Source organism: Talpa europaea, assembly GCF_964194135.1.
Source record: "Talpa europaea genome assembly, chromosome: 8".
NCBI classification, from domain to species: Eukaryota; Metazoa; Chordata; class Mammalia; order Eulipotyphla; family Talpidae; genus Talpa; species Talpa europaea.
In genome coordinates this window covers 82,132,452-82,152,511 of record NC_140075.1, presented here as the reverse complement: position 1 = coordinate 82,152,511, position 20,060 = coordinate 82,132,452, and the positions used below count along the sequence as shown (strand labels likewise).

At 41.5% G+C, this 20,060-nt stretch overlaps 1 protein-coding gene across 23 annotated transcripts in view; it reads left to right on the top strand.

Annotated features, from left to right (window-relative positions):
• The window catches only part of TRIM9 (tripartite motif containing 9), a gene marked incomplete at both ends in the record, with an annotated part of 98,615 nt that extends 89,910 nt beyond the window's left edge, over positions 1-8,705 (top strand). For 5 of the 23 annotated variants that reach the window (XM_084240767.1, XM_084240768.1, XM_084240758.1 and 2 more), the window contains 3 exons: positions 4,712-5,015; positions 7,289-7,451; positions 8,643-8,705. In XM_084240767.1, coding sequence (XP_084096893.1) covers positions 4,712-5,015; positions 7,289-7,451; positions 8,643-8,705 — 530 coding nt within the window. Of the gene's footprint in view, positions 1-705; positions 895-3,404; positions 3,462-3,841; positions 3,866-4,711; positions 5,016-7,288; positions 7,452-8,642 lie in introns of all 23 variants that reach the window. The other 18 variants (XM_084240765.1, XM_084240755.1, XM_084240764.1 and 15 more) reach the window with 13 other exon arrangements.
• Positions 8,706-20,060: the final 11,355 nt, after the last annotated feature.

Genomic DNA, 20,060 nt, shown 5'->3' with positions numbered 1-20,060 from the left:
AATCTGAAAATTAAGACATTTTGTGACTAGTGCACATCACCCCTGCCTATTTATTATTAGAAAACCAGACGTATTCAAGTGGCGTTTCTAGGATCTGATCATGATCTAGAAACAAAGGCAAGGCTCTTACCCTGGCTGCCTATTTAGCCCTATTTTTCTCTCATTCCAAGAGTGTGCTGGTATAGAATATCATCTCTTCCATTTAGAAATGGTAAAAAATAAAATAATAAAAGGGAGAATATGGATCTTCAATAAGGTGGTAAAAATCATCATCTACTAAACAAAAACCTTTCTAAGGGCATTGTTACACGGGTAGTAACTTTGGAGATTGCCAAAAGGGGTAAAGTATTACTGTCCTCTTGGTCATTGATGGGTAAAATGTATCTCTAAAGTTTCTAAATTCAACTCTAAAAATATTCCATTTAATTAAAAGGAAACCTTCCAAAATGCTTTCTCTGCAATTAAAAATTGGGCAGAAATGAAAATAGTTGTCAGTGATATTTGAAGTGTCCTGTGGTCTTGGGTCCTGACACCTGCCATGAATCCCCTCCCAGCACCAAGCCACTTTGGTTTAGGAAATGCCTGTGGCACCTGTGGGGATGGATGAGACTTTGTGCAAATGCATTGTTAAGGCAGATCTTGGGGGACCCTGCATGAGGAGGCAGCAGATTTCTGATCTCTAGTTTGCATTGATCTTACATTTAGACACAGACTCAGAAGAACAGACACTCCCTTTTCCAGTGCCTTCGGAAAGATTGCCGCTCCGTAGAATGAGTCCTTTCTCCTCCACCCTTAATCTACAACCCAGCTTCCCCGGGAGATCCTACTTTGATTTGAGATCCTCACCCCACCAGCTGAGCTTGCATTCCTCTTTACAGTCTCTCAATGCACCCGGTGAGCTGAGCTCCTCTGACCTTTCCTCTTGATCTCTGTGCCTTGAAGGCATCCCTGAAATACCTGTTTTGTTCTTGCCATCTATGTGCGTGGAGCGGGCCATGAGCCAGTCTCTGTGTCTGTGGCCTGCTTCTGGTATGGGGAATGTTTGGATAATGGAGTTTGTGGCATTCTTGTTTGTGTGGTGTGAGGACCAACCGTTGAGCTGTGGTCAGTGTATAATGGCATTGAAAAGTGATGAGTGAAGTTTTTCTTTTTGCACAAACTGGTAGCACCATGGATGACCCGCTGTCATCACATGCAGTGGCACAGCACGGTACCGGCACTGGCTGACTGGAGGCTGGGGCCTTAGTTTGGAGGTTTGCAACCCTGCTGTATCCAGGAAACCAGCTGTGTCTGGGAGACTGGATCAGTGCATCTAGTGCAGAGTGGTCTGATTAAACATAGACTCAAGAGATCTTTACTGAAAAAAATCAAGTCAAAGTCAAAACGCACCAAGAGCAGAATGCATCCTACAAGGCAGGTGAACCAGAGAGCAGAAAGTGAAAGTATTTTCTGCAAAAGCCTGTGCTCACTGGTAGGACAGTGGGGCTCAGGACTGATTTTTTTCCAATCAAAAGGGAGCAAATTAGAAACCCTTAACCGTGCTAACACTCAAAGAGCCCAGTTATCAGAAAGTCTGGCCTTCCTGAAGTTCCCCACGGTAGAGTGGGTTGTGACAGGATTTTTGGATGATTTCAGGGAAGCTAGACTTGTGTTACTGTGCAGTGAACTCTGTCTAGCAAATAGAATCTGAAAAAGATCTAAGATGCAGACCTATTTGATCTCTTCAGGACTATATTATAATCACGGATACACATGATGCACATTTCACATTTCCAAAGGTTTGTTTTGTTTTGTTTTTTATTCTTTTGCTCATCCCACATTCTGGAATGAAGAAGGCCACAGCATGACAGTGCAAAAAGGATGCAGGGACTTCAAGCTCTCTTTAAAATGACATCTTTTCTTTGTGCTTTTATGTTTCTTATTGTTTCTCTGTGCACTACTGGCTTTCAAACATGCTTTGTTATGAAATCTTTTCACTCGTGTCTAATGTACTGATATATTGTTATGGTCTTTGTAATGTATATTGTCTCAAGAATAAAATGAAATATGGATTTGGAGTATTTGATAGCTGTGTTTGACAGCATTGTTCTAGTTGTATCATTAAATCTTACATGTATGATGGTGTGTTTAAAGTAGCATAAAAAGATTTCAGAAAACTTGTTTTGAAAAAAAATTTGTACCAGGCATGATTCATTTAAAATTTTGAAAAGCCCTATTCAAATTCTATAAATTTATTTCCAAAACTGCATATAAGATTCAATTTTAAAACTCCATGTATTCCAAACTCACTGAGCTCTAACCCATCAATAGGAACAGAAGTGATATTTGATAGGAACTAAACATAAAAAATCAGCAGTTGGTAGAAAATTACTCATTTGTATGTGAATTATCCCAGAGTAAAATAACCAAAAGTCAAACCATCACCTTTAAATTTTTGTTTTTACTTCAAGTGTTAGTCCTTTAGCAATGTGCTGTCTTAATTCTTCTAAAATTCTTTTTTATTCAGTGTATTATCCTTCACTTGTTTTAGAAATGAGCATATAAGGGCCTTCTGAGTTCAAAAATTAAATGATTCCTTCTCTGTTCTCTAGGGCTCATCAAAAACATTTTCCAAATCAATTCCAAGTATCACTTGAAATTGTAGTTCACACATCTTTGAACCTGTTAATAGGGGACAGTTTTTTACACCCCATGTAGCTTCTCATGAGCCAGGGAGGGGTATCTCAAAAAAAGGGGTGGTCGAAATGTTCCTGAGGTGATTCTAATCTCTCTGAGACATCCCCATCCCCAACAGTCACTACCACTCCCCTAGGTGAGAAGCATTGAGGTAGTAAAACATCTAAGGAAATAAGGTAATCTGTGTTTTTCTACATTTAATGTCATTATTAATAATAATCAGATGTATTTATTAATATGTGGATTACACATTTAGTTCTATGTGTATCATTTAACTTGGGCCCAAATCACAATAAAGGCCTCTGGCATAAGCAGAGCTAAAAGAGCATAGAATAGTGATGTGGAGCAGAGTTTTTCCAAGATCCTGTGATTTCTCCATTTCAATTGGGTGAATTTTTTATCATTTTTAAACAGTAAGCCTTGTTAACATGAGAAGTTTAGTGGGAAAGATTGAAGTTGGAAGTTGATGGAAATTTACGCTATGGAGTCAATAATCAGTTGGAAGGGCTGTATTGAATAGAAAAAAACAAGATGTACTTTTTGTTTTTGAAAGAAAGAGCTGAGAAGCAATCTTTCCCCAAAAATGTAAACTAACATTAAAAGGGCTTTAGTTTTTCATGAGTCAGGCCTCGGTGACTCTATTCAGCTGGTGCTTTAAAGTGTATACAAGTGATTTTTATCAACTTGGTTGTTGTTTCATAGCTTTGATGTGTAGTATCTCTTTATAGGATGCAATTTTGAGCCACAATCTGCACCTTACTCTCAATTAGGCAAGTATACCTGTTGTGATTGTTACCTTTTACTTATGTGATTGGTATGCCCGTTTTCCTTCAAAAAATAAATGGCAGCAGCTTATTTTATGTCAATATGTTGTCTAATTGTCATTCTAACAGTTATTCAAATACTTAGAAAAGTGGAAAAGATACCTGTAGGTTTAAATTTTATACCAGGAAGATCACCCCCACCCCACTGTCTTATACATCAATAAATGTGAAGCAGGGAAGTGTGGGTAAAAGTACAAGTCAAACCAATATTGTAGTGTGTGTAGCATTTAAAATTGAGCCCTTTTTTTGGTTTTAGTCTATCCAAAGAGACATGTTTGCTTATCAATGTCACTTTTGCTTCCTATTTCTCTCTCCCATGCCTTTCACTGGAATGACAACAGTTGACATTAAAAAGCTGTTGGCAGGTATGGAATAACCTTATTCTGTTGCAAATAGCAGAGACCAAAGTGCATGTGAGGTGACTCACAGGTTCAATAACTCAGCCGTCACAGCTCTCGGGAGTGTGGTACGGGTAGGCGGCACTGAGAACCAGGCCGTGAGAATGTACACCAAGACCTCATCCCATCTCCAAAACACCTATTGCTCCAGCAACATCTTTGACATGATAGTTGTAGCAGTAACACACAAACTGTATTTTTAAGTTAGCTGAAGGAAGCAGCCTGCCTTAGAAAGTCTTACATCCAAGTCACATCACTCATGAGTATATGTTGCTGATCACTTCATAGCTTTTGAACTTGCTGTAGCACTAAGGAAAATTTCAAAATGACTAGATGTTAGCACTTCTGCCAAAGGAATATTTCCTGATTTCACTCCGTGTGTTTTATCCCTCCTCCATCTAGGACTCTAGATCCTAGCCTCCCCGCCTCAGGGTTACACAGGCCTCTTAGCACGTCCCTCTCCCTTTATGTCTCTGGTGTACTGTCCTGCCAGTCACCAGGTGAAGGGACTTGCACCTTCCAAAATCGATGCCACTTCACTCCCGGATCAACTGGTTGGGAGTGCAGTCTGAGCCAGGTAACCCCTGCTGAATCGGTCGTGTGTCCTCCATCTGCTTCTGAGAGCAGAGAATTCCAGCTCCCAGGAGGTGCCCCTCAATTGCTGACTCAGGGCCCCTTCTGGCCCTGGATGTCTCCTTCCTGCATGGCAGCATGAAAATGGGACACGAAACTCCTCACCCGCCCAGGAGTGCGTGCCGGTGTCGAGCTCCTTGGGTCTCTCTCAGTAACCCCCTTCACTTCTATTCTTCCCAGTGGCCTGGTTTGCTTTCGATCCTGGCTCGGCGCACTCTGATATCATCTTCTCCAATGACAACCTGACTGTGACCTGCAGTAGCTACGATGACCGGGTGGTGCTGGGCAAGACCGGCTTCTCCAAGGGCGTCCACTACTGGGAGCTCACCGTGGATCGCTATGACAACCACCCCGACCCTGCCTTTGGCGTGGCTCGCATGGACGTGATGAAGGATGTGATGTTAGGGAAGGACGACAAAGCTTGGGCAATGTATGTGGACAATAACCGGAGCTGGTTCATGCACAACAACTCGCACACCAACAGGTACCCTGCAGCCCCCCAACCAAGCCTTCTTCATGTTGGCTTCTGGTCAAGGATGAGAGCCCCAGTTCCAAGGCCTGTTAAAGAGATACATTCAGGAAGCTGAGCAGGCTACCTTCATTAAGTCGCTCAGGAGTTCTACCACTCCTAGCGAGGTCCAACCTGCTTTAGTTTGGTTTATTTATTCATTTATTTGCTATGTTCCACCATGGCTGGACACTAAGAACCCCCGTGCATAGCCAGGACTCTAAGACCCCGGACGTACAACTTACCAGAAAAGTACTTGCAGATGAGTTATTTAGTTTCATTGAACCATTATTTCCAAGTTGACCAAAATAGGAAAACAATGGTTTCCCTTGTTGGAGTGTTCTCAAGATGAAATGAGATGTGCCGAAATGCCTCCTCATATCAGAGACGCCTGAAAATAGAAGCCATTATTCTTATTATAATTGTTATGAATGCCACGCTCAGGATAGAAGCCTCCTTAAACTCAAACTTATGAAAGCCAATGGGGATAAATGTATACTTAAAGTATGCTCTTATTATTGTCTGAACTCAGAGCTCTCAATTTGCTGGGGGAAGAGAACAAAGTAATTTTCTTAGATCTTTCTCCAAAGGTTTTCCTTAGGCTTACACCCCAACGTAGGCAATTATAATGTAATTCAGATTGGACATTTTCCCTAGACTTTCTTTTTTATTTGGTTTGCGTTTTCCTCCTGAAATGTATTCTCGAAAGTTTCCTAGGCTCTTTCATGGACCTTGGTCCACCTTAGCAATTTCCCCAGGATACATTCTCATTGATGTATGAGAAAAAAAAAACAGTTATATTTAGTCAGTTCAAATGGAAAATGAATTGGGCAGTAGGATAATGAACTTCACTCCAGCTTTTTTGGTGCACTCACCGCTGTCCCTTCTCTAGCCAGCAGGGTTCGTAGGGTCTCCATTTCCTGTTCCCTATTTTCCACACATCTCTATTCGGGTGTGTATTATATACCCTATTACCTGAAATGACCAGGATACCAACTTGATGACAGGGCTCACCAGATGCAGATGTGCAGTTATCTTCAGGGGTTCACATTTGGGGGAGCCCCTGTCACTAGATTCCTAATGCCACCACCCATGTGCCATGCTTACTTTCTCCCCTTCCAGCCTCTCTAGGTTGGAGTGAGGAGCGAAGCATAACACAACTGTCGCACTAGGCAGAGAAACACATTCTTAAATCTGAGCGCGCCTGTTTGCATGCAAACTGCATGTCACTTGTGCTGTCATTGTTGACGCTGTGAATTAGCAAGACGCAACGTAAAAACCTGTTCTTACCAGTCATGTACAGTCTGTGTTCTGCATGCCGGGGAAAAGCACAGCACTCTGAGATTTCTTTGCTCTGCTGAGATGAGGATGAAGTTCAATATTGCTAGATTTCAAAGAAGCGAAAAAAGACAAATCTGTTCATCTATCCTTAATGTTTTTTGTGAAATCATCAATGGAAGCATAAGACACAATTCTTTATAAAACAACATCTGAATGCAGGTTCTTTGAAATCACTCTATCCCCTACAGTATGATTGTTTCATTTATAGGGGGAAAAGCCTCTTCTTCAATGCTGCCATTTTATAGAGAACCTCCATCTTCTTAATTGAAACTCAACACGCCAAAAATTGCAGTCTTTCTGAAATGAGTTTTTCTATCTAATGGCTAATAGAAGGCCCCAAATCCAATGTTTCATACTCTTCGGTTCAACTTAAATGCTTCTTTATTTTGACTTTCAAATTAAACCATTTTTGTTTTAATGATGTTTAATTCATACCATTTGTGCAAAGTGTGCAACATAGTTCTAGGCAGAGTCTGAAAGCCCAAAGGCAATATATTTTTGTTTTTTATTATTTTCTACTGCTAAGGTTCAGTGGTAGAGACCCCATCTGAATAAGCTCACTCTCAGCAATAGCAGAACCACAGGGTTGAGCCTGTACATTCTCAACATGGGGCAATACCTCCCCCAAGGGAGTGAAAATTGGTTCGGGGGGTGTGGGGCAAGCAAAAATATTGTACTCTGTTCATATGTAAAGCACAGTTATGCATACAGCACATAAACAGATATGCCACATATCTGTGGTAATAAAACTTTATGGGAGGGGTAATTAGAGGGAAAAATATTTCAAATGGCTCCTGGGAAGGGGGAGGATTGCTTTAAGCAGGTTGAGAAACATGGTTTAACCATACAAGAAGGAGAACTTCTAGAATGACAGACATGTGAAAACCAATTATTCTCTTTTCCCACAGAACTGAGGGAGGAATCACCAAGGGAGCCACAATTGGGGTCCTCCTTGACCTAAATAGAAAAACATTGACCTTTTTCATCAACGATGAACAGCAAGGCCCCATAGCATTTGAGAATGTGGAGGGCATGTTCTTCCCAGCAGTCAGCCTGAACAGGAACGTGCAGGTAAGCACAGGTCCCCCCAGTGCAAGTGCCAGCTTCTGCTGCCTCTACTGAAAGGCTGCATGGGTGGTTAATCAGTCCACGAGAGAGGGAGCCCCGTGGAAGGCCCAGGCCTAGACATGGAGCAAAAAGAGGAGGGAAAGAGGTTGGCCACCGAGATGATTCTACGCCCGCCTAAGCCCTTTATACTGGGGCACAGTCTAGAAAAAACAAGTGGGAAAGAAATTCAGTTCATGCTTTGCTGATGACTATCTGTCAGAGCCCTAGTTTCATCTCAATGGAAATGAAACTCTTGCACCCACTGGCATGAAACCAAGTGAAATGCTTAATAAAAAGCTCCATGAATGCCTGGGCAGTGAAGTTGTAGTATTAGTGAAGGTGAAGTATTAGCTCCATGATCAGAAATTTGAACCCCATCTTCATTCTTACTCTGCTTAACTAGGGTCTCTGGGGATAGAAACTTAGTCCCTGCTTATGAATTAGTTCGTTATGATTTATTGTCGATAACAGGTTCTTCTCATTCATTCAACAAATATCTATCGATGCCTTTAACATGCAAGCACTGTTACACGTATTTGGAGTTAGTCAGAGAAAACACAACTTAAAAAATATGCCTTCCTAACACTTACATCCTAGTTACAGGAGACAAGCAACAAATAACAAATGCAATTGCTATATTAATTATATAGTACATTAGAAGGCAATCAATTTGTGCAATGGAGAAAAGACTAAGGGTGGGGTAAGGGGACCAAGTGCCAGGGCTGGGAAGCAGGGGTGGTTTGAAACGGGTGGGCAGTCATGGAATCTGAGCCTTGAAGGAGGTGAGGGAGTAATCTGTGTGGAGATTTCCAGCAGGGGTATCAGTCTAGGCAAAATGTCTAAGGCATGAGGGGCCTTGCCAGGGCAAGGAAGGGCAAAGAGGCAGTGGACTAGGACAAAGAGGGGAGGGAGTGAAGAGAGGGTCAGAGTCCTGAGGAAGAGACAAGGGACTTGGTCACCTGGATTTGGGAGCCCACCACAGTGGCCAGGTTCTTAGCACAGGCAGACTTCTTCTAGAACTCTCTTCAACATCTGTGTTAAGAGTAGGGAATGAACCCCCTTTTGAGTTAGGAGTATACCTTCTGTGCCCTGGGGGGCGGGGGAGTCCAGGGGACTTCCTGCAGTGCCGCCAGATCTCACAGTCTCTCCCCCCAGGTCACGCTTCACACCGGACTCCCAGTCCCGGACTTCTACTCCAGCAGAGCCTCAATCGCCTAAGGATGTCTGTGGAGGCACCAGCTGCCTGTTCTTACCTCCACCTGAGAGCGACAGCAAGGAGCTCCGCCTGCAAGCGGATGACAGAGAGCTGGAAGGAGAGGGGGAAGGAGGAGCCAGAAGCTGGTCCTCTATGGTCTTCACACCCCGGCTCTGCCCCCTTCCCCTCCAACCTCTCCGCTGCTGTCCTGCCTGCAGCCCTTCCACCTTCAGCAGTTCTAACCAACACAGATTCTGAGCAGCCCACCGAGTCACTTCATTTCACTCCCAGATTTTGTTTTTATTTAACATAATTTTTTATGTAGGTGAGTTATATTTTGTTTCTTTCTGATCATATTATTGGCAACTTACTGAACTGGCACTGCCAACAGAAAATTCTCCTGATAACTTCTTTTCTTAAGCTTTCTGCACAACAAGGAGATTATAGAGAGAAGTAGGGCAGAAAGACCTGAATTTGGATCCTGCAGTTTACCTCCTAGAATGTTCTTGCCCTGTGTCCTCCCGTGCAGTACAGGTAGCACTGGGAAGTTTCACCATCTAGCAAAGCACAAAAATACCAACACCATCACACATAGGTTCGCAGCTGGTTAGGATCATTAGGACAGGCCAGAAAACCCGGTCACTGAATAAAATTGCAAAGTCTCTACACACAGGCAGACCAGGGGACTTAATGAGTTGGTATGTTTCTTTAAAACAAGTTTTTCACTGACAACCTACCATGGTCCAGGCACTATTCTAGACACGGGAGACACAATGGTGAATACACAGGTGTGGTCTGGACCCTCCTGGAGTTTATGTTCTCCTCGGAGAACAGACAAACAAACAAAAATTACAAATTCTATAAGCTCTAGAAAGCAAATAAACAGGGGCAAAGAGGCTCTAGAAGGCAAATAAACAGGGGTAAGATCTTTCAGATCCCTTAGCTGGATGCTAAAAATCCATGCATTCTGGCCACATCACAGAAATGAACCAACTCAATGCCTTTCAACCACACTATTTTGATTATTGGACCTGCTGCTATCCATCACAGAGCCTTTCTTTGATAGTAGTGATGTTGGCATTCTTGTTTGTTAATGCTGCAATGATCCTAAGCCTTAAAAATGGATGTAAAAACAAAATTACTGACCAGAGGGGAAGACCCCATTCTCAGTAATAGAGGATCTGAAGTTGCAGCGTTCACATTCTCAGGATAAACATGCTTGAGTCCACGCGCACTACCTGTGCCTGTTATAAATGCAAAATCCATCCACTCTGCTGCCACTCACAACCTAACTTTCTGGAGTAGTGCAAATGATGTTTGGAAGAAACTGAAATTGCAATGTCGTTGTTATGACTGATAACAGAATAGTGATGGTTAGTCCTATCTAGAGAGAAACTTATGTAAATTACCCTTCAGATTCTTTAGTTTGACATGAAGTTTTAGAAAAAAATATGAAGTTTTAGGACCTGGAAAGAGGTTCTGATTAGTTGTTTAAACAATTTCCAGTGAGCCAAGAAATCTACCAGGAAAAAAAAAAAGAATAACAAAAGAGCAGATGTAGAATGAGAAAGCTAACACATTAAAGTTTTGGCAAAAAGTAATTTATGTAAATAGCTAATAATTTACTTTTCTGCTTACTTTATTTAGATTATTTCTCCATTACAGTGTTTTTCTAGTTAAGTGTACCTAATTTATTGAATGGGTGCTATCCTGTTTATGTCTGTCTTGGTTTTTCTTGGCTACAGAAAAACTGTTGCAGGACAACACTAGTTTGATATTTGATTTACTCTCCGATGAGACTCGATGGCTGGGCCGCTGTAGACTCATAGTTCCTCTTTCTATATTAAGTCCATCCAGCTAATTAGATTTCCAGTGACTTGTAACGCGTAGTTTACACTGAATTGCAATTATAGATGCATACAGCTACCGTACTAGGGAAAACTGATATTTCCAGTGTGCCAATAAATGATTTTTATGAGAGAACATCCTATGTCTCTTTAGCATTTCTTAGCGGTTGCCTGTTGGAGGTGCTAATTCACCTTTATCATAACACTGGGTCGTTGGAAAGTCCTCCCTGGCTCTGGTTCTTGAAAGCAAGTGTTCCTCCCGCATTTCCCCCAGAATGCTCACACTGTCTCCTGGTATTACTTACCTACTGAATCTTAGCTTACTCTGAAACTTTTATAGTTTATACTTTAGATGATGTTGAGGTTCTACCTCCACACACAGGAGACTGACTTTAACAAAACTGCTCCTGAAAAGAGCCTTATGCTTGCACTGCAAAACAGAGCATCACTGACTTTTTCAAACCTGGTTCCTTCAACATTTCCTTGAATGGCTGAACAATACATTTGATATTAAATAATTAGATGTTGATCCCCTTTACCTTGTTATTACCCTTTTAAAATGATCTGCCTTTATTTTTTATTAAGAGAAAAACATCACCTAAAGTGTCTAGGTGTCAGGTGGGACACCAGGCAGTTGGCAGCCCAGCTGCTCTGTGTCCATCCTGGTTTCCCTGCTTTCTTCTCACCTCATCTATATCTACTCTGGTGTTTTTTTTTTCCCTCTTCCTCTATTGGTCCCATGTGTCCTCTGGTTTTCTTCTGCTTACAACCTGATGGAACACATTAGGCATATTTCACCCTTCTCTGGGTACTAAGGTTCATGGAACTTCCATCCCCACTATTTCCTCATAAGAGTAATTGAGTTACAAGAAATCACTGTATTTTCTGGAAGACATATCCTTTCTTTTTTCCTGCCTCTAATATGTACATTTATCTATTTAAAGAGGGCTTACTATTGAATCAGACTCACTGATTATGAGGTAGTCATTAATCAAAACACTCCCGATTGCACTATCTTAAATTTATATGAACATGCTAAAGATACCTGGATATATCCATCAAATATTTGTGCCAGCTACTTCCACAGATACTAGTGTTCAGAGAACGCTGGGCCAGACAAAATACATCAGACACAGGCATAGTCATGCCTTATCTGAAAAAGCATCTTTTAGGTGACACACAGAATATGGGGTATTGAGTAAGAGTGAATAATGGAAGCACCTAGTTAAACACATGGAAACATCAGTCTGGTCCCTTGCATTTATTATCTCTTCTGCTCTGCCATGGGTGCAGGTACAGAAGTAGATAGTGGTGATAATTGCATAACCATGTAAATACACTAAAAATCACTGACTTCTGCACTTCAAAAGGGTGGGGGCCACTTTGGACTTTCCTTACAGCTTCCTTCACACTACACCTAACAGTCTGTCCCTATTTTCCCAAACCTGTCCTCTGAAATAAAGTCCCAGCAGAGGTGGAGGGGTATTAAGCACCTAGGGTGGTCTCCTGACCCTACCTTTTCTTTCACCTTCCCACATTTCCATAGTAAGGAGAGGGCCTTGACTTGCCCCCTCCTGTCTGGGGAAGAGTGCTTTCACACTTCCTTCTCAGCCTTCCATTAGCCAGTCCCTTTCCTGGGGCCCATAGTGGTGGAGAGAGCAGAAAAGCACTAAGGAAGCAACTCAAAATAGACTTCACATACTCTTAGCAGTAATGCACAGTGGCTGAGGGCACACACAGTATCTGGCCAGAACTGCTGAATTCTGGCCCACAGCTCCATGCCTTTTGCATACCTGCTGCAACTGATGAAAACTCACCCACAGTGTGCATCTCTTACATGAACATAACAATAGTGTTCTGAAGATTAAATCAAACTGTGTATGTAAAACAATTCAGAGCAGTACCTGGCTCTTAATGAATGCTGTGGTGTGAGGTATTATTTATTTGTGTGGATCTGTTAATGATGCCATAATTCCATGCTCTCCCTTTTTTATTACTAGGATCTCAATTGAGTGTCAGCCATGATTTTACCATCCTCTTTTTGAGAAAACAACATTTTGAATTTGGCAAAATGTTTGTTGAATTCTTTTGCAAAAATTAATGAGAAAATGTAGGCCAGGAAATTTTGAGGAAAAGGAGTCACTTGAGGGCCTCACTGTGGCACAAGGGGTTAAGCACAGCACTATGAAGCTATCAGCAGCCTCTGCAGCACAAGTTCCATCCCCGGCCGGCCAGGGAGCTACCCACATGGCGCAGCAGACCTCTCCTGCTCAACCGCTGCTCCCCTCAGCAGTGTATTTCAATCAATCTGCCTGTTCTGCTCCCCACTCTCTCTCTCTCTGGTGAATCTTCTCACCACCCCGCACCTCTGGCCTGTACCCCAGTTCTTGTATACATAAATAAACAAATCTTTTTTTAAAAAATAGGTTCTTGATAAAATAAATAAATAGGGGGAAAAAAGGAGTCACTTGACCTGTATAACACATATGAAGTACACTGCTGAGGGGAGCAGCGGGCGGCAGGAGAGGTCTGCGCACCATGTGGGACCCTCACCCGGTGGCCAGGGATCGAACCGGTGCTGCAGAGGCTGCAGGCAGCTTCGCAGCCCAGCGCTCAACTGCTGTGCCACCGGGGAGGCCTGGCTTATCTATTTTTTAAAACTCCTCTCCAACTTCCATTTTACATTTTAAACCCTCCTCTGTTATCCCTGCCCATATAACATTGCCATTTCTTTCTTTCTTTCATTCTTTCTTTTAAGATTGATTTATTTATTTAAGGATACATGCACTGGATACAGTTAGGCGCGGAAGGGTGAGAGAATTCACCAGAGCCAGAGGGGAGAGCAGAGCAGGCAGAAGAACCAAAGTACACTGCTGAGGGGAGAAGCAGATGGCAGGAGAGGTCTGCGCGCCATGTGGGACCCTCACCCAGCGGCCCGGGATGGAACCGGCGCTGCAGAGGCTGCGGGCAGCTTCCCAACCCAGTGCTCAACCGCTGCCCCACCAGGGAGGCCCGCCATTTATTTCTTTTAATTAACTAGACCCACACTCATCTCATTGTCTAAATCCTTTTTTCATATTAGAGATTTATTGAATGCATTGATTTATTGTTATGCTGCCATTTGACAAATTTAACATATGAGGTATTAAATATGAACTACTCTGCCCTCTGTTTCCGGACTGTATTTTCAACTTAGTAGTTAATGAGTTTATACTGAGCAATCATCTGAGGTAAATGAGGGTCCTAATTGTTCCTTGTAATTTCTACATGTGATCTGTGAGGACACCACTCCACTCAATATACTTTCCTAATTGCCTGCTGGGCAGGGTGACTGTCAGCTGTGAGGAAATAAGTCTTCGGTCTTTCTGATTGGGCAGGCTTAAGATGATGAGCAGGGGAAGGTTAATTGCAGCGTCTCAAGAGGTTGGCCTCTTCACTGGTAATACAATAGGCTTTGCATAATATGTAACTTTTAACTATTTAGATATGGTAATGCATGCAAACCTGATACACCTGCCGGAAAAATATCACAAATACCTGTCAGAAAGAAATTAATCTTAGAAACTTCTGAGGTCCAGCCAAACTCCATGCCACTATCAAATTCCATGTCTTTATCAAATTCCAAGATTCAACTCAGACCATGAGTTGAAATGTAGTGCAGTTACCACCTACAATACCTACATGTGGGTAAGCTAGTGGCCCATCATCCAAGTGAAGGGGTTAGTTTTCCTTGGCAAAGGGAATCTGAGCATCCGCTTTCCATGCCTTAAGCATGACAGAGAACCCCAATGGATCAGATGAAGCAAAGAGGACCTTCCAGGGGTGACTAGAGATGCAGGTGCATTTCACATGGGTGCTTTCATTTATTTTCTTTTTCTTTAGAAAAAGCTTCATCCCTAATTATTTTTCAGGTCTTTGGCATAATGTAAAGATCACTGGCGCATATGCCTAATAGAAACTTTCAAAGATGCTATAAAGGACAAGTAAAGAAAATCCTTTTCGACAACCTTAGTCTGACCCAATATGATATTTTTCATAGTCTAAGTCTTCCTGAGGCTAAGCTAATAATAACAATAATGATAATGCCCTATTTTCTTATTTCTCAAAAGCAAATGTGGTTGTTTGGTTTTGTTTTTGATAGTTTAACATTCTCTACAATAAAGATATATCTTATATGTGTAAACAGAGACTCACCAGCCACTGGTAAAGTGGTGGTTCTCACCCTCCACTGCACATCAAAATCATCTGGAGAGCTTACAAAATACAATTCCAAACTACAAGTTAACTGTCTGGAATGCAGCCTGAGAATCTGGGGTTTTCTTTAAGTTTCCCAGTTGATTCTAACATGCCATCAGGGCTGACAATGCAGTGGTAAGGATGACTGGGTGGCATACACTTAGAGATAGTTACTGCCTGCACATTCGTGGAATTAATAAGATGTGGGTGTAGGGGAAAATCAGTTCATCAGTCTGTTACCTCTGTGGAACTATTTGCATTGATAGCTACAAATTCATATCCACATAATTGTCACTTAAAATGTCTTTTAAATATTCCACTATAACATAATACCTTGGGTGTACATAAAATTAATAACCATACATTAATAACCATACAACTGAAGGTGGTAAGAAATGCCAAGATTCTGAGAATAGATGATATATTTTCAATTCTTGGAAACAACTGATGTGTCAAGAGCATTCAGATGTTACATCTGTCCAAAGATTCCAGTTATGGCCCAGAAAAACTCTGTACTTATTTAAAATTCAATTAACAGCAAAGCAGCCAAAAGGGAAATGTAAACAAACAAAAGACATGCATAACCCCCCAATATTCTCTGGTGTTTAAATTAGTTGACAGCATCCTAATGATGCTAACAAAGCACAGAGCCCAAGCAGCAGTTACCATTACATCACAGATAATTGGCAATGGCCACACTTAACAGGGAGGCATTTTAGACCCAACTGTGACTGTTTTTCTGAAACACCATGCATATGTGAGGAAAAATGGACACTGCTGTGAATGAGATTTTTTTTAACATTTTCTCCATCTAATGTGTTAGGTTTTTGTTTTCTCCAAAAGAGGCACTATTCAGTCAATGATACATCTTACAATCTTTGACAAAATCTTCCTACAAATGATAAATACTCTCTGTATTAGTAGATACATGTATATATGTGTGTATATATATTGAATTTCATTGTTTTCCATACAATATATGAGGGTCTTTAAGTGAATCCTCTTACTCAATCCTCATCTTACTTACGCATCTAATATTTCTGTAGCGTAAATGAAGATTGTTTAGGCTTTTGTGCCACTGGCCTGTGTAGCTATCACCTGCGGCCTTGAATGCAAGAGGTGCTTGGGAGTGTGAGTTCGGGCTACCCACGCCTGATGATGGACACCTGGAGTATGGTGTGTGCATGTGTAAGTGGGCACACTTGAGCTGAGAGACTGAGCATATACAGGTGCAGCAGGAGACCATATGGCAGAGTGCGTTGGAGAACAGCTACGAGGGAGGATGAGCAACAGCCAAGAGACAAAAAGACCAAGAGAAAACGCCAGAGAGAGCCCAAAGAAAGAATAAAGATTCACCGGGTGCTGGGAGGCCTGCCAGCCTCCTGGCCCTGAGGGCTCCCAAACCCCCTGCCTGTTCACTCTGTCTGTTCGCTATGCCGGAGGACAGCCTATTTCATTCAGTTATAGTCCAAGTACTTCTCAGTCAACAAAGGCTAGCTCTGTATCATGAGAGCAGAAACTGAAGAACAATTGGTCTTTTCCAAATCCCCTAAATCTGCACAAAATGCTCTTTCATATCTTGTTGTTGTCTCTCTGCTCAAGATTTGCTATTTTTGCTTGGGTCCTGTGCCCCTTAGCCAAGAGAGGGCAGGACCTCATAACTCAGACCCCAGCCACTGCATCCAATCTATGTGCTTTTTTCAGGGTAATGTTTCAAATGAATGAATTCTACTTAAGTCTGTTCCTTTAATTCCTGGGGTTTTGTTTTTATTTGATTTGTTTTTACCAAAGTGAATTCAAAATGGCAGGGAACAAGGAGGCTCAACTTCAAACTCTGCAGAGAATAAACATAGAAGAGGGAAATGCTCTTCAGTATTGACTTTTTATCTTAGAATAGCAAATGCTCACAACTGATTTTGCTCATAAAACAACAGAGCTTTTACAGTTCAGGTGAAACTGAGGTGACACCAAATTTTACCTTAATACATCTTTTCCAAGCAATGAAGACAAGAAATAGTTACCTCTATGCTACTCAAAAGTGACCTGGCACAAGGATCCATACAGCCAATTTTATTTTTTTTTATATTTTTTTATTCTTTTTTAAATTTTATTCTTTTTATACTTTTTTTGAACATACAGCCAATTTTAAAAACATTATTTTTCATTCTCTGGATCTTGCCCATCTGAAAATCTGTCAACATGGATTCTCAAGTCACAAAAAGTAGGTTCCCAGCCCAGGTCAACCACTTAATAGACATGAGCTTAGACTAGTTAACCAACCTCAATCAGACTCAGTTTGTCACGAATTGTAGGTAACGATACCTACACAATAGGGTGATTGAGGACTGAGTCAGAAAATCTGTCACATGCCTAAAACAAACCATTGGGAAGTCTCTTGATTAAAGTCTTGGTGTTCCTTGTATTTGGAAAATGGTAAAGACATGGAGAAGAACACATTGCTGGTATGCTTGCAGAGTATATGTGGAGGGGGACAACTTTATAAAGTTTATAAACCCTTTATAAAGGGTTTTAGCCTTGAGTAACAGTAAAAGATTTACATTCCTTGAGTATAGTACACTACAATGTTTCTTAGGGCAAGTAGTAGTTGTTATTGTTCCTTTACTGCTCACGATGTGCCAGGCACTATTCTAAACCCCTGATATTTATTAACTCATTTATAGCTATACAACAACCTATAAGGTTGGCATTATTGTTATTATTATCTCCCCATTTTAAAATGAGAAAATTAAAGCAAATAAAGTTTGTGTATTTTGCTCAAGGTCACAATGCTAGTAGTGACAGAGCTGGGTTTGAGCCCCTCTGGGACTTTCACTATTAACTATTCTGCTCTACTTGGCAAGTTACAAAGAAGCACCAATCCACACATACCCAGTGACAGGCTGCTCATCTAACTCTTGCATACAAAGTTGGGAACTGGAGTAACAAATTAAAGTCCAGTTTTAAAATTAAGTGTGTCTTGTGGCTCCTCAAAAATTAAAGAATTTTCAAGTTTTATAACAATACTTATGTGAATATGAGTTCTTTGAGGACAGAGACCATGTATACTTCAGTATTATTTTATACACTCCCTGCTCCCTATAAGATGTTCCATGCACATGTGAGCAAACCAATCATAACTACGCATGCATGCACCTTTCGCACTTGCTATTGGTAAAGACTTCTCATTGTCTGTTCGTTATATGGAATGTATGGCATAAAGGAGATATTATCTCCTGGGATTGTTGCAGTGCTGACTAAGGGGCACTCCAAGACCCTCAAACTTGCACCTTCTAAATGAGTTTTGCCATCTGCCACATAAAGACAAAACATATTCTTAGTGTTTAAGAACTTTAATAGAATTTTAGTAGAATTAGTGTGCATAGAAACAGAATATAGGATAAATAGCTCCTATAAACCACCCAAAGGTACCCAACTCTTTGGGAGTAAATGCCCAGACAAACAGGTTTGGCCCAAAGCAGGATCCCTGAGGCCTGAAAACTTACCACAAGTCTTAGGCAGCTTCTGGTGGGAACTATAGGAAAGGGACAGAAGGGGTCAGGCAAGTCTGGGATGAAAAGAACAAGATCAAAGTACAACTCAAGTTAAAGGTTGTCATTGTCAGCCTCCCCACAGGTCTCTCACTCACTGTCTCTCCCAAGTGTCTCCTTCCAAGTCCCCCGAGTACTGGGTGCAAATCCAAAGCCAAGACGCAAGCTCACCCTCCTTCACATGTCTGTTGCATGTGTCTCCTCCAAGTCTCCTTCTCCATGTGCCCTTTTCCAAGTCTTCTTCACCTTCTCCTCCCTGCTCCGCTCCATCCTTCCTTAGGTGGGACAGGGAACATTGAATTTCCCCTTTTATGGAGAAGATCACATTGTAACAGGATCAGAAATAATTTTCCCTCTGGGAAGTAAAGAGAATTAAATCTTCTCATTTCCTGGGATAGATCAAAATGCATTATGTTCATGTGTGACTATTTTAGGTACTTTATATAAGTGGAATCATGCAGTACTTGCCTTTCTGTGACTGCTTTTTTGTTTAACTTAGCAATTAATGATGTCTTCAAGGTTCATCTATGTGGTCTTATATTGCAGAATCTACTTCTTTTTTAAGGTTGAATAATATTCCACGGTATATATAAACCATATTTTGTTTATGCATTCATCAGTCGATGGACATTTCAATTGTTTCCATAGCTCGGCTATTGTGAATAATGCTGCAGTGAAGCTGGGTGAGCTAAACACAAGGAACCAAGAGTAAAATGATGGGTGCCTGGGACTGGGGGAGCAGTGGGGGAGCAAAGGGAAGTTGTTTATCAATAGGCATACAGTGTCAGTTAAGCAAGAGGACTAAGTTCCAGAGACCTGTTGTACATTTTGCCTATGAAACAGAGTCTAGACAGTTAAATTGTTATCTGACCCTATGAGCACAAAAGAAAAAAACTTATCTAACTTTGTTCTTTGAGGCTTATATTTACAGATTAGAGAGTCTGCACATCATCTGACACAGTCTGAGCAAGTAGAAGCAAACAACCTTGAACTGAGTATCAAGGCCACTGAAGCCTGAGAATACAGAGGGGGTGGGGGCAATGGAGAGGCAGGGGAACACCAACAGAAATGCAAAACTCCTGTTATCTGAGGAAACGTCTCTTCATACTTCATGTATGAAGTGCCCTGTGACTAGCCATTGAACTTCAGCTGAGTCCACATTCATTTGTTTCTAACTCAATTTTCACCAATAAAATTTAACCCCTTTGTTCTTAACTCTAGTCCCAAAAATCTAGGTAACCTCATTTCCATTTTCAATCAGGGAGGCAGATTTATCTCCCACCTCCTTGCCAAAGGACTCAAAATTAAAGCTGATCCTTCTCAAATGCCTGATGTCACTACCTGATCTATGCACTGGATAGAGATCCCACGGCTAAGTAGCAATCATAGTGAACAATACTGTATTGTGCACTTCAGAAGTTGTCATGAGACTAGATCTCATGTTAAGTATTCTTTTACAAAGAGCTTTTATTTTAAAAGAACAAAATTAAGGTTCTTCTAATAAATGATAACCTGGTTAATGGTATACATGCAAAGCCTATTTCTCCTCTTAGTCTAAGTAAGAGGACATCCTATTACCTCCAACACAAATGTCACTGGGCCTTGCTCTCAGACGCCTCACCAAACTCCCAATCCCTGCACGCCAAGTCCTGTATTTTTGGGAGTCTCCAGAAGGTGTCTCCACATGCTCCCAATCCACTGGCAAGTCAGCCTCTGCTCACTGAGCCCAGCAGTTCCTCCAGACCTT